This window comes from Echinops telfairi, unplaced genomic scaffold (assembly GCF_000313985.2).
Source record: "Echinops telfairi isolate 266 unplaced genomic scaffold, ASM31398v2 ScPeMD7_18;HRSCAF=68, whole genome shotgun sequence".
Lineage (NCBI taxonomy): Eukaryota > Metazoa > Chordata > Mammalia > Afrosoricida > Tenrecidae > Echinops > Echinops telfairi.
The window spans coordinates 16,114,471-16,126,470 of NW_022103915.1; the positions used below are offsets into that span (position 1 = coordinate 16,114,471).

General features: G+C 46.2%; 1 protein-coding gene across 1 annotated transcript in view; it reads left to right on the forward strand.

The window, feature by feature from the left end:
* GALC (galactosylceramidase) overlaps positions 1-12,000 on the forward strand; it is a 50,062-nt gene that overhangs the window by 2,191 nt on the left and 35,871 nt on the right. The window contains exons 2-5 of the mRNA XM_045288048.1: positions 5,468-5,536; positions 5,807-5,870; positions 7,472-7,585; positions 10,079-10,218. Of these exons, the coding sequence (XP_045143983.1) occupies positions 5,468-5,536; positions 5,807-5,870; positions 7,472-7,585; positions 10,079-10,218 (387 nt within the window). The remainder of the gene's footprint in view (positions 1-5,467; positions 5,537-5,806; positions 5,871-7,471; positions 7,586-10,078; positions 10,219-12,000) is intronic.

The window sequence follows — 12,000 nt, forward strand, 5'->3', positions numbered from 1 at the left end:
GCCGGGCAGCAGCCGGGGGTGAAAGTGGGACCCAGAGAGCCGGCGACTCCCTGACAGGTCTAAAATGCGACCACCCTCTCCCCGGGGACCGCGGCCTGGGTCTCCCGGTCGCGGAGACGGCACCCCGGCAGGGTCGCGCCAGAAACGGCCAGGGAGCTGGGAACATCTGTCTGCGCAAGAGGCATGCGCAGAGATGGTGCCTGGGCACTTTTGGGGAGTGGGCGTGTCGGAAGCCAGGGCCACTCGGGCTCTTTCGAAGGGACAAGCGCTGGACAGTCCTCTGGCAGCGGGAGAGGAGTCTGCAGGTCTCCTCGGGGCCTGGCCGGGGCCGGAGGATGCTGGCGGGGTATTGGTCTACCAGTATCACCAGCCTGGACAGTTGCCCTGGGAGGGTGAAGCCCAGAGAGTCATTAGCCCCCTGAGGGCTGGTGCCTAACTCTATGTGTCAGGAGGTGGGGAGCTTTGGGTTAATAGCTGTGACCCTGGCTTTCATCGTCCCCTGTTATCCTGTCCCCTCTTTGTCATTCTGCAGTGGGGGTGTGAGCAATTACATAGGAACAAACACCAGTTGATTCTGACTATAGCTTTGGAAAGCTTGTTCCAGGTTGAGGCTTTCAGAGTAGAGAATGAGGTGTTTTTATCTTTTTTTGGCTTTTATTCATTTCATTGTAGAATAGCCCAGGTGGAAAGTGTTTACACGTTGGGATGCTGATGTTGGTCAGCAGTTTGAAGCCACCAGGCCCTCCGAGTGAGAAAGATGGGGCTTTCTATTCTCTGAAAGATTTTCACTCCCTCCCGTGGAGAACTGTCCGAGGGCTGCGGATATTAACTCTTTGTGGGGTTAGAAAGTCTCCTGGCTCTCCCTTGGAGGGGCTGGTGGTTTCGAACTGGTGACCTATTCAGTGGCTAGCAGCCCATCGCGGTCACCACTAGGGTGAGAGTCTCGGCGACTCATAGAGTAAGGTCTACCCTGTCCGATAGGGTCTCTATGATTGGAATCTACACGATGACAGTGCTTTTATTTGTGTCTTTTGAAGGGTTACAGAAAAGTTGTAAAGACAGTACCAAGAGTTCCTGCACACCCTCATTTACCTTATTATCAACACCTGACATGATTAGTGTGGCACCTTCGTCACCGCAGATGTCCCTCTGTCATGATGAAGGAAAGGCATCCCTCAGTCAGGGTGCTGCCATTTGTACCTGAGGCCCTGTTTCTGTTCCAGGAGCTCACCTAGGGTCCCTCTTGACATTTACTTGTCTTGCCTTCTCAGGCCTTTCTTGCCTGTGGGACTTGGGAGGAAGCATTCTTTTTCTGTTTGCCTGAGAACAATGCCAGCCTTGGGCAAAATGGTCAGTAGGCATAGTAAGTACTTAATTCTCTTGGCTCCTGGGCAGCTTTCTTCACTAGAGGAATTGTTCTTAACCCTTGTCAACATTTCCTGACCTCTGTCCAAACCCAAAGCCAAACTCACTGCCATCCAGCCAGTGCTGACTCATAGCGACCCCCTGTGAGTTTCTGAGACTAACTGTTGATGTGGGCAGAAAGCCCCATCCTCCATGCCCATCTTCTTGGTAATCTCTCCTTTGTCTTTGTTTTGTCCCCCTCCCTTTGCGATCTTTGCGTCCCTGGGGTTTATGGTGAACGTCCTTTGGGAGAAGGTGTGTTGCTTATTTATTTTTTTGCACACCAGATCACACTAGAGCTAATTTATTTGAAAATCTTAAGGCTGAACTCTTGACTGGGTTATTTGTCCCATGGTTTGCCAACTTCCCTCAGAACTAGCCGTAATGCTTGCTTGCTGTTTGGGTGACCTGACCTGGTCACTTTCAGTCTGATAGAAACTTTGACTCGGGGTAGGGGATCTGTGGGGATGTTTTGTCTAACTCAATTTAGCCTTCTGTATACAGCTACACATTTGTGTAATAGGGTTGGGAGAAAGACGGGATTTTCTACTCCTGTAAAGAGGCTACAGTTTCAGAATCCCACAGGGGCAGTTCTCCTCTGTCCTGTCGGGCCGCTATGAGTGGGAATCGGCTTGATGGCAGTGAGGGTGTATGTTTTTATCATCTAGGGATGGTAGTGGTGTAGTAGGTAAGGGCATGGACTAGAGCAGATTGTCAGGATCTAGTCTGGTCTTTCCTCTCACTGTATGGCTTTGAGTGGGTTATTAAAGGTCCCTGCACCTCATTTTAGGAGATCTGGCAGTATCCTGGGTGATGCCTTAGGTTACTAATCAGCAGTTCTGATCCACCAGCCACTCCTCAGGGGAAGGAAGCTGTCTGCTCCCATAAAGATGTACAGCTTTGAAACCCCTAGGGACGGGGGGTTGCTATGAGGCCGAATTGATGGCAGTGCATTTGATTGGGTTGGATGTCTGTTTCTGATCCGAGGATAAACTCCCTGTCTGTTGGGTGCATTGTGAGGAGCCCTGGTGGCCCAGGGGCTCAGCTGCTCTGAGGGAGACAGGTTCCCACCAGTGGCTCAGTTGGCTTCAGGAGAGATTTGCAACCTGGGAACCCAGTGGGTGGTTCTTCATTATCTACCAGGTGCCTGTTGGCCAGAATCAATACATTGGCCGCAGGTTTGCTTTTTTTTTGTGGGGGGGGCACTGTGAGAAGGTAGTGGTAAAGTGTCATGTGACGCTGTCTGCCAGGTAACTAAAGTTGATTAATAGCCAGTTTCAGGGATAAGGAAGGAGTTCTGAAAGGCCTTTGGATGAAGAAATGTTGATTCTAAGGCTTCCTCCTGGGCTTTTAAAGGCTCCAGGTGTTGTTTAGTCTGCGTGGTTAGTTATTTCACATTGCTTGATGGCACATTATGCTAGGATATCTTGACTGTTACTGCTCACGAATGCTTTTGCTTTGTATGTGATTGCAGGCTTGTGGTACGTACTTGCCTAGAATTGACACCTTCTGTGTTAATGAGTGTGTTCAAAGAACCCAGATGCAGAAAAACACAACAGTTGTAACACCGTAAATCAGGGAAGGAAGCATTTTTACCTGGGTCAAGTGTTCATTTAAAGAATGTCTGCGTGACTGTTGTGAACCGTTGCTAAACTGTAAGCTCTTTGAGGGCAGTGGCTCAAAAAAGAAATATGTGTATACAGTGCCTGCTACTTACTGAGAGCTTATTATGTGGCAAGTACTATGCAGAGTATTTAAGAATGTCATCTTATTTTAATTTTGAAACAGCCAAATTAGTAACTCACCCACTGTCCAGGAACTCACCCACTGTCACATAGCTTATAAATGATGAAATCAGGTTGTGACCTCCCTCTGACTCAAAACCTACCTTATGTTGGCTGTGTCTATACTACAAAAGGTAACACCAAAGATACGTAAAATTTTATTGGCTAACATAATGCATGGTAATGTGAACTTGAATACGACCTGTCCCTGCTCTCACAGAGCTGAGAGGTGAGACAGATCAGTAAAGCAGGGAATAGGTGCCTGCGGTTCAGAAATGTTGCTATAGAAATAGGAACCTGGGGCCAAGGAAGCCCACAGGAGAGACCCACTTCAGGACACGAGGGAGGAGTAGATGCACATCCCTCCTAGTGAGGTTCATGTGGTTGGGTTAAGAGAAGGGGTGGGTTGGAAGACATCGAGGAGGTCTTGGTGACTGTAGATGGATGAGCAGTTTCGTAAGATGGTGACCCCATGTTTCCTGTTTAGGCAGATGCCATTCTTTACCAAGGCAAGAAACGCAGAGAAAGGAGCAGACTTGGGTACGAGTGCTCTGTGTGGTTCGCGATGGGTTGAGTTGGAGAGGGTTAGGAAGCTGCTCCATGGGCCTGTCCCTCAGTGGCAGAGCTGGGGGCGTTCCTGAGTGGGAGGAAGTAGCCATGTGCCCCACCAGAATGCCAGCAGTCGCATGTGTCAGGGTATAAGAATGAGAGCCAAGCCTCATGACGTCAAATACCTTGCCCCTGGTACATACCAGACCAAGTTCAGTCGTTTGAACCTAGGGCTGCCTGGCTTTCAAGCATAGAGCCAAACCAATCTCTCTTGGAAGAAGTGTAGCCGTGTGCTCTGAAGAGGCAAGAATGATAAGAGTTCATTTTACGTACTTTGGACATATTGTCAGGAGAGGCCAGTTCTTGGAGCATCATGCTTGATCAAGTGGAGGGCCAGTGACAAAGAGGAAAGGGCTCAAGGAGATGGATTGTCACAGTGACGCAACCGTGGCTTTCGGCACAGGAACAATTAACTGTAAGGATGGCGCAAGACTGGGCAGTGTTTGGCTCTGTTCTGCGTAGACTTGCTGTGGGTTGGAACTGACTTGATGGCACCAAACAAGAACACATACTGAAAACCTACTCTTCTAGTCCCCTTGCTTAAATTGCTCCCCTAAAGATAAACTTTTGGCCAGTTGTTGGTTTTGTTATGTGTATTATCAATCTGTCATTAACCGTTGTCACCATATTCTGGGTGTGACTGAACGTCAGTTCTGTACTTTCCATGCATTCTGATGCCAGCCTTGTGTGACGCTTCCTCAGGACAGCCCGCTCTGGGCATTACTGCCAGGGCTTCACTTGGGTTCCTTGAGGTTCACTCGCCTACTCAGAATTCACTTCCACCCCACATGTACTGCATCAGAATCAAGATCAAGGATGACACGTACTTAGTGCCCCAGGTGATTCCTCTGTACACACAAGCCTTGTCTAAATAGCGATTTGGATTTAGTATGTCTGCGCTGAGAATGAAGGTGCCCTGGTAGTGTGGTGGTTAAAATGCTTGGCCGTGGCCCGAGAAAATCAGCAGTTCGAACTCACCAGCCGCTCCCCATTTACAGCTGGGAAGCCATGAGGTTGTTATTTTCTGTCCTAGAGAGTCACTGTGCCTAAGACTCAAAGGGTGACACTGGACTGTGGTTCATAGGAGAAAGGCAAATTCTCAGAAGGGGTTGAACCAGAACAGACCTGACGGTTATGAGGACACCCCGGGTCTGTCGATAGCACTTGCAAACATGTAGAAGAGCCGAGAACGTTCCTTTCTGCATTCCTGCGCATCAGGTGTTCCTCCAAGAGGTTGAAGGGAACAGTTAGCCGAGCTTAATCCCGCCTGTCCACCCAGTACCCAGGTATTATAGTAGACAAATGGTCTTAAGATAGAAAATCCAAGTTTTCTTTCTTCTAATAACTGTTCCCTGAGTGCAGATCCTCAAGGTAGGCTTGTAAGCCTGCATTGTCGATGGTGCTAAACTTACCTCCCAGCCAGCCCTCACCCCAGCACAAGAGAAACCTGCTTGTTGCTGCCTTTTAGCTGGTGCACAAGCAATAGCCCTCAAAGGGAAGGCAGACTGGCAGCCACTGTGGGAGCAGCTTTCCCCTATTCAGCCATTCCCGGGAGTTGGCCAAATGTGGGCCGGGGAGGCGTAGCATGAACGCTAGGAAGATGCACTGATGCTTGGATTTCTTTTATTCACACTCTTGAAACCTTTTGTGTGTGTGTGTGTGTTTTTCAGGCAACCTCCCGACTCTTAGTAAATTACCAAGAGCCCTATCGTTCTCAAATATTGGATTATCTCTTTAAGGTAATGAAAACGTTCATCATTGAATAGCAATTGTGATATCTTAGAAATTAGATGGAGTGCTTCATCAGCAGAGTATGCCAGCTTCACGATTTTAATTCAACAAAATAAAAAGACAAATCACTTTTGGAGTAAACTGCTCTCTGAAATTTTGCTTTGATTTTCTCATCTGTAAAACCAAAGGGAGTGAGTGAGTGAGAAATGCATAATTGTCTTTCAGTGCTATGTTCTTTGACAATGTAGCCGTGTTAATGCCGTTTCTTCTTTCCCCAGCCAAACTTTGGTGCCTCTTTGCATATTCTAAAGGTCGAAATAGGTGGCGATGGGCAGACAACAGGTAGGAGTGCTTGGGAAATGGGAGAGTGTCTCCCCATCATCTGATTCTGTTATCCGTGAAACCACAGATAACAATGTAATCTGTGATTTCTCATGATGAATAAAAAGAGTTGAGACTTTTGATATTGATTGTTGCTAATCAGATTGTTTCTCATGGGTCCTTTTTAAATGCCTTAATTTAAAAATATGAATTCTTCATCAAAATGGCATTCCAACTTTGGAGTGCTTGCTTCATTGAAGTAACTCAGCGGTACATAAATCTGTAGCTTCCAAAAACAATATAATCTAGACAGCAGAAAGAATGTTTAGCAAGGTGTGAACCCATTTCCTCCAGCTGCTTTGTAGCGCCGTATAGGGCAGAGTGGTGCTGTTCGCTACAGTGTGTGAGGTTATCAGTCTTTATGGGAGTCGATGGCCTCGTCTGTCTCTCGAGGGGCGACTGGTGGGTTTGCAACACCTAGCAGTCTTACTTGAATTTCTTTTAATCATCACATCTTCGTATCATCCATCTTCTTTAATTCAGAGAAGCTGGATTATGTGAAGAAGAGTGTGGCATAGGGATGGGAGGAGCCTTATTAACAACCTGCGGGATGCAGGTGACACAACCTTGCTGGCTGAAAGTGAGGAATTGAAGCACCTGCTGCTGAAGATCAAGGATTATAGCCTTCAGTGTGGATTATAACTCAATATAAGGAAGACCCAAATCCTCACAACTGGACCAATAGGTAGCACATGATAAATGGAGAAAAGGTTGAAGTTGTTTAATACTTTTCTCTTATTTGGATCCACAATCAATGCTCATGGAAGCAGCAGTCAAGAGACCAAAAGACATATTGCATTATGTAAATCTGCACAAGACCTCTGTAGGGTATTGAAGAGCAGGAATTCTACTTTGAAGACTAAGGTGCCCCTAACTCAAGCCATGGTATTCTCCATTGCCTCATATGCATGTGAAAGTTGAACATTGAATAAGGAAGACCGTAGATGACTCAATGCAGTGGAACTGTGCTGCTGGAGAAGAATATTGGAAGTACCATAGACCGCTGAAAGGGCAAACCTATCTGTACTGGAAGAAGTAAGGCCAGAGTGTTCTTTAGAGGCAAAGATGGCAACACGTCATCTTTCGTACTTTGGACATATTGTCAAGAGAGACCAGAGCCTGGAGAAGGACATCAGATTTGATAAGATGGGGCAGTAGCGAAAACGAGGAAGGCCCTTGATGAGATGGATTGACACGGTGGCTGCAGCAGTGGGCTCAGGCCCAGGGACAATTGTGAGGGTGGCACAGCACCGTACAGTGTTTCGTTTTGTTGTGCGTGGAGTTGCTATGTGTTGGAGCCGACTGATGACACTGAACAACGACAGCAGCATTATTGGGTCTAGCAGTCCAGTGTTAATTCGACAGCTCCCCTGTGGTACTTGGTTTCATGAAAGCCAGTGAGGTCATAGACTTGGATCATGCAATCTCCAGTTCTATGATTTCTCGTACTTACCCAACTGTAGGTTTGGAACTGGGGGGAGGGGAGAAAGAGTCAGAGATGCGGTGGTCATGGGAGATCACTGTTAACAGCTCGCTTCCTTCTTTTGCTCTCCCCCGTTCAGATGGCACTGAGCCCTCCCACATGCACTATGCACTCGATGAGAATTATTTTCGGGGCTATGAGTGGTGGATAATGAAAGAAGCCAAGAAGAGGAACCCTAATATTACACTCATGGGTAAGAAGTGAAGTTTGCAATTCTTCTGTAGACTGTTTTGACCCACATTAGTAGACTTGTTTTATTATTGGAGAACTCGTACCGTGGTTAATGCCATGAGCAGCAAAGTAGGCATCAGGCACGGTCCTTTCTTTGGCTTGGGGATCTACAGCCATTGAAAACCCTATGCAGTGCCGTTTTCTACTCTGAGCAGGGTGGCCGTGAGTCAGAATCCACTCGGTGGCAACTCGTGTGGAAACAAACACACCTGTTAGTCTAGCCATTAGTAACGTCAGCTCTTTCCGTAACTTGGGAGTAACATATCAGTCATCTCATTTACCTAGGAAACAGTGGAAGCTAAGAGAAGATGAGCCATAGGCACCTAGTAAATGGCAGGAAAGCGTTCAGAACCTGATCCTAGTCTGCTTTTTCCTCTGTGACTCCAAACTACTTCCCATAACAAAACCTTTGAAATTTGTAAAAGAGTAGTACTGCTTATAGAACTGCTTCGTGTATGCAGTAACACCCCCCCCCACCCCACTACCTTCAAATTTGTGCTAGCAGCAGTTGTTGTAGGCTGCCATGTGGCTGACTGACTCCTGGTGACCCCATGCACAGCAGAACTCAAGGCTGCCTCATCTGGTGCCATCCCCGTGATTGAATGCAGAGGGGTCGTGGTGATCCATGGGGTTTTCATTGGCTGATCTTTGGAGTTGGACTGCCTGGACTTTCTTCATGGTCTTCCTCCAGAAGCACCTCTTACACCTGTTTAGCATCATAGCAATTTTCAAGCCTCCGCGCTTTGGCCTGGAATTGAATCCAGGTCTTCTGCAGGGGTGGTGAGACCCTACTACTACATGCAGTAGTAGACCCCATTTCTAGAGGAAGAATGTACAAGCGCACTGCCCCCCAAGCCTTTTTGTTAAACCAACCCCAGATCCCGCCTGCCCCTGTGGTCAGCAGCATTGCATGATTGCTCAAAGGTGCCACAACTCTTACAGCAATGTGAGTCCAGAGCCTGTGAGGCATTTCAGGCATTCGCAGTGCTGGCTGGCATAGTTTCATCACTAACCGTATATACTCGAGTATAAGTTGACATGAATTCCAGCTGAGGTACCTAATTTTACCACAAAAACTGCATTAAAAATGTGCTGAAAAACATGGCTTATACACAAATGTATATGGTAACATGATTTTTATTTTTCAAAACAGACTGAGTTAAGTGAAATTTGTGATCCATTTGAAAAATTTCACCTGGAGTTATTTTAGAAATCATTTTTAACAATGAATTTAAACAAGGAAAGAAGGAATTTAAACAAGGAAAGAAAAGAAAAAGAGTTTGCATGTTCTTTCGAACTGAACCTTATAAGAAATTCCAGAGATGTTCTGAGCCGGAAAAAAGTATCACTGAATTTAGCCCAGACCCTCTCACTGGCCTGCCACCGAGTTCAGAGCTCATTGATACACAGGCTGGGCCTTTGGAGTGTGTCCGGCATAAGGCAGTTTTAAAAGGTTCCCAGCTTAGCAAGATCAGGAAACATTTCTTTTACTTTGAATTTGATATTTTTCTCCAGTGGGGAACTAGATTCGCTATGGCGTTTATGTTAATGAGTGAGTTTGAGAAGGAGGATTGAAAATTGTGATCGCTGTTTCTTTTTATTTGAAAATAGTGAAATCAGGGCTACGAGAAGAATGGGCTTGTTTGATCGGTGTCCTTGAACAAAGGCATATTTGTCATGCTGAGTCATTGCTGTCTGCATTGAATCAAGGACAAACCCATTTTGTTAAATTTGATCACCTGACTAACCTTTTTTGAAATTTTTGTTTTTGTTTTTGAGATACAGCAAAATATACCTGACTAATTAGGTATCCTTAAACTGGAAGAAGGTATACAAGAGGATGCAGGACTTGTATTAAACCTACTCCACCCACTGCCATGAGTCAGTTACAACTCAAAGTCACCTTGTAGGGCGCAGTAGAGTGCCTTGGAGCATCCAAGGCTGTGCCTCTTTATGAAAGCAGACGGTCTCATCTTGCTCCTGAGGAGCAGCTGGTTGGTCAGAATCACCTGCCGTTTTGTTAGCAATCCAATATAGAACCCACGAAACCTCCAGGACTCCACCTATCACACAGGGGTGGGTAATTGTCAGCTTTCCAGAACGCTTCGACTTGACCTTCGAGAACAAGGAGTGACTATTGAACCTTCTTTACATGGGAGGAGAAGTTCCCTTACATTGTATAGTCTTTTGATTGGTGTGTGTTCTTGGGAGAGATGTTTTTGTTGTTTTTCCTGAAAGAGCATTTGTGACGAGGGGACCTATGGGTAGAGATCCACAAGGAATTAGGGTGTCAGCAAACTGGAGGGTTTGAGAAATTGTGTTCCCTGTAGAATCTTCCCACGAGTCAGATTTGTGTTGGCATTTGGCTTTGCTGAGCATGCTTTTTGTTTTGATTTTGCAGTAAGAGTTCGCACCGTCACCCACTCCGCCTTTGCCTCTTCCCTTCTCTCTGCAGGGCTGCCCTGGTCCTTCCCTGGATGGCTCGGCAAAGGGTTCAACTGGCCGTATGTAAACGTTCAACTGACTGCCTATTATGTCGTGGCCTGGATTGTGGGCGCCAAGCAGTATCATAATTTGGACATTGATTATATCGGGGTTGGTGATATACTTAAAATACAATTAATTTTTGGACATCGATTTATAATTTTTTAAAGTAAATTTGATTCCATGATACTTTGTAGACTACCCACCTTGTACTGGGGGACTCATGGGCTCTCTGAGTGCCTTAAACTGACACAGATTAATTGCATGTGACCTTATGTTCTTCCTCTTTGCCCATTCCGGTTCTTCCCGCTTCTGGCCACTGTACTGTGTATGACTTCTCTGAGTTGATGTTTCTGATTGTCTGGGTGTGTGTGCTTGTACCATCTCAGCTAAACCCTCCTGCTTAGCTTTGCCGAGTTTCTCTAGTTCTTCCCACAGTAACGTGTTTACTGGTGAACATCATTTTGCTTTGAGCCATCTGTTTGACTTTTTAATAACTAAAAAAGTGCGAGGAACAATACCCTATCTCCCCAGCTGGTCTGTTGGCGGACCGGAGGCATGCCTCGTGTGGTTGTACACCCCAGAGTCTCACATGAGCATGCTCAGTAAAGTCTCAGTAAAAGTTTAGTGTTAGCCCATTTGTCAAAACTTTTCATGCGCTACGCAAGCACTTCCCAAGTTCCTGCTGTGTTGCAGGCACTTTAACTATGTTCTGGGGATAGCTAACTAGTAAGCTCTCGAGAGGTCCAGCGAAAGAGGCTCACACTGATGGGGATAAACTGCAATCGCAGAGGAGGGAGGGTTGGGCACTGGCATAGTAGACTCGCATGATATGAGGGTATCAACCATGGGCTGTAGGAAGCTAGAGATGAAAAGATGCTTGTTTTTATTACTCTCCCAAATTATGACTGAAAATTAGTTTGTATTTGAGAGCATTCTTAAATAGCAGGGTATTTTTAACCACTTAAGAACAAAACAAAATAATTCCACTGCCACTGAGTTGATTCCAACTCATGGTGATCGTATGTTGCATAGATTCCCAAACTTACTTGCCTACCACCCTCAACACCCTCTTTTCAGGAAAAATAAATTACTCAGCACCCCTCCCCCTAAGCAAATTAACTTGTATGATAGTCCGTAATCCAAGATAAAGTATAGGTATCTGCTTTTGCAGCCCTACCCCTGGATTGTACCAGAAATCCCAGGGATGGTATTATCCACTTTGGGAAATGCTGCTACATAGGGTTCCCAAGCCGTAAACCTTTATGGGAGCAGATAGCCTCAACTTTCTTCCACAGAGCGGCTAGTGGGTTTGAACCACTGACCTCTTGGTTAGCAGCTGAGCTGCTTACCCAGCAGTGTCACCAGGGCTGTCCGCCACAGTGGAACTAAATACAGGCTCAGTAAATGCAGGTTTGGGTAGAGAAACAGAAAATGCTTCAGGCTATTAAGGGGTGATTTAAATTTCTTTTTGACTCCTGATCATCACATATTTCTGAGATAAGAAACTCCTTTCTGTGTAACTAAAGTAGAAAGAGCTTTTGGAGGTACAGTACCTGGGCTTTGGGCATATCTCTGTGAAACTATCTCTGCAGATTTGAAGTCTTCATGATTCTGTCTCAGATCTGTTCCTTTCATTGATCCTCGTGAAAACTCTGCTTTTGTGATCCCCATACGTGTGCGTGTCTGTGCTGAAACGATCACTCCTGTATTTATCACTGCCTGACTTTGAGATGTGCTTTCAAGAGCCTGTACTAATTATTACTACAGTTTCCGTGTCTTAGTTCTCCACTGTTTAGGGTAGTGCCGGAGACGTGATGTGTCGGTGCCCTGGACTTGCTTCTGTCTCCTAGTGACCATGTACACAATGCAAGGAAAGTCTTCCAGACCCGG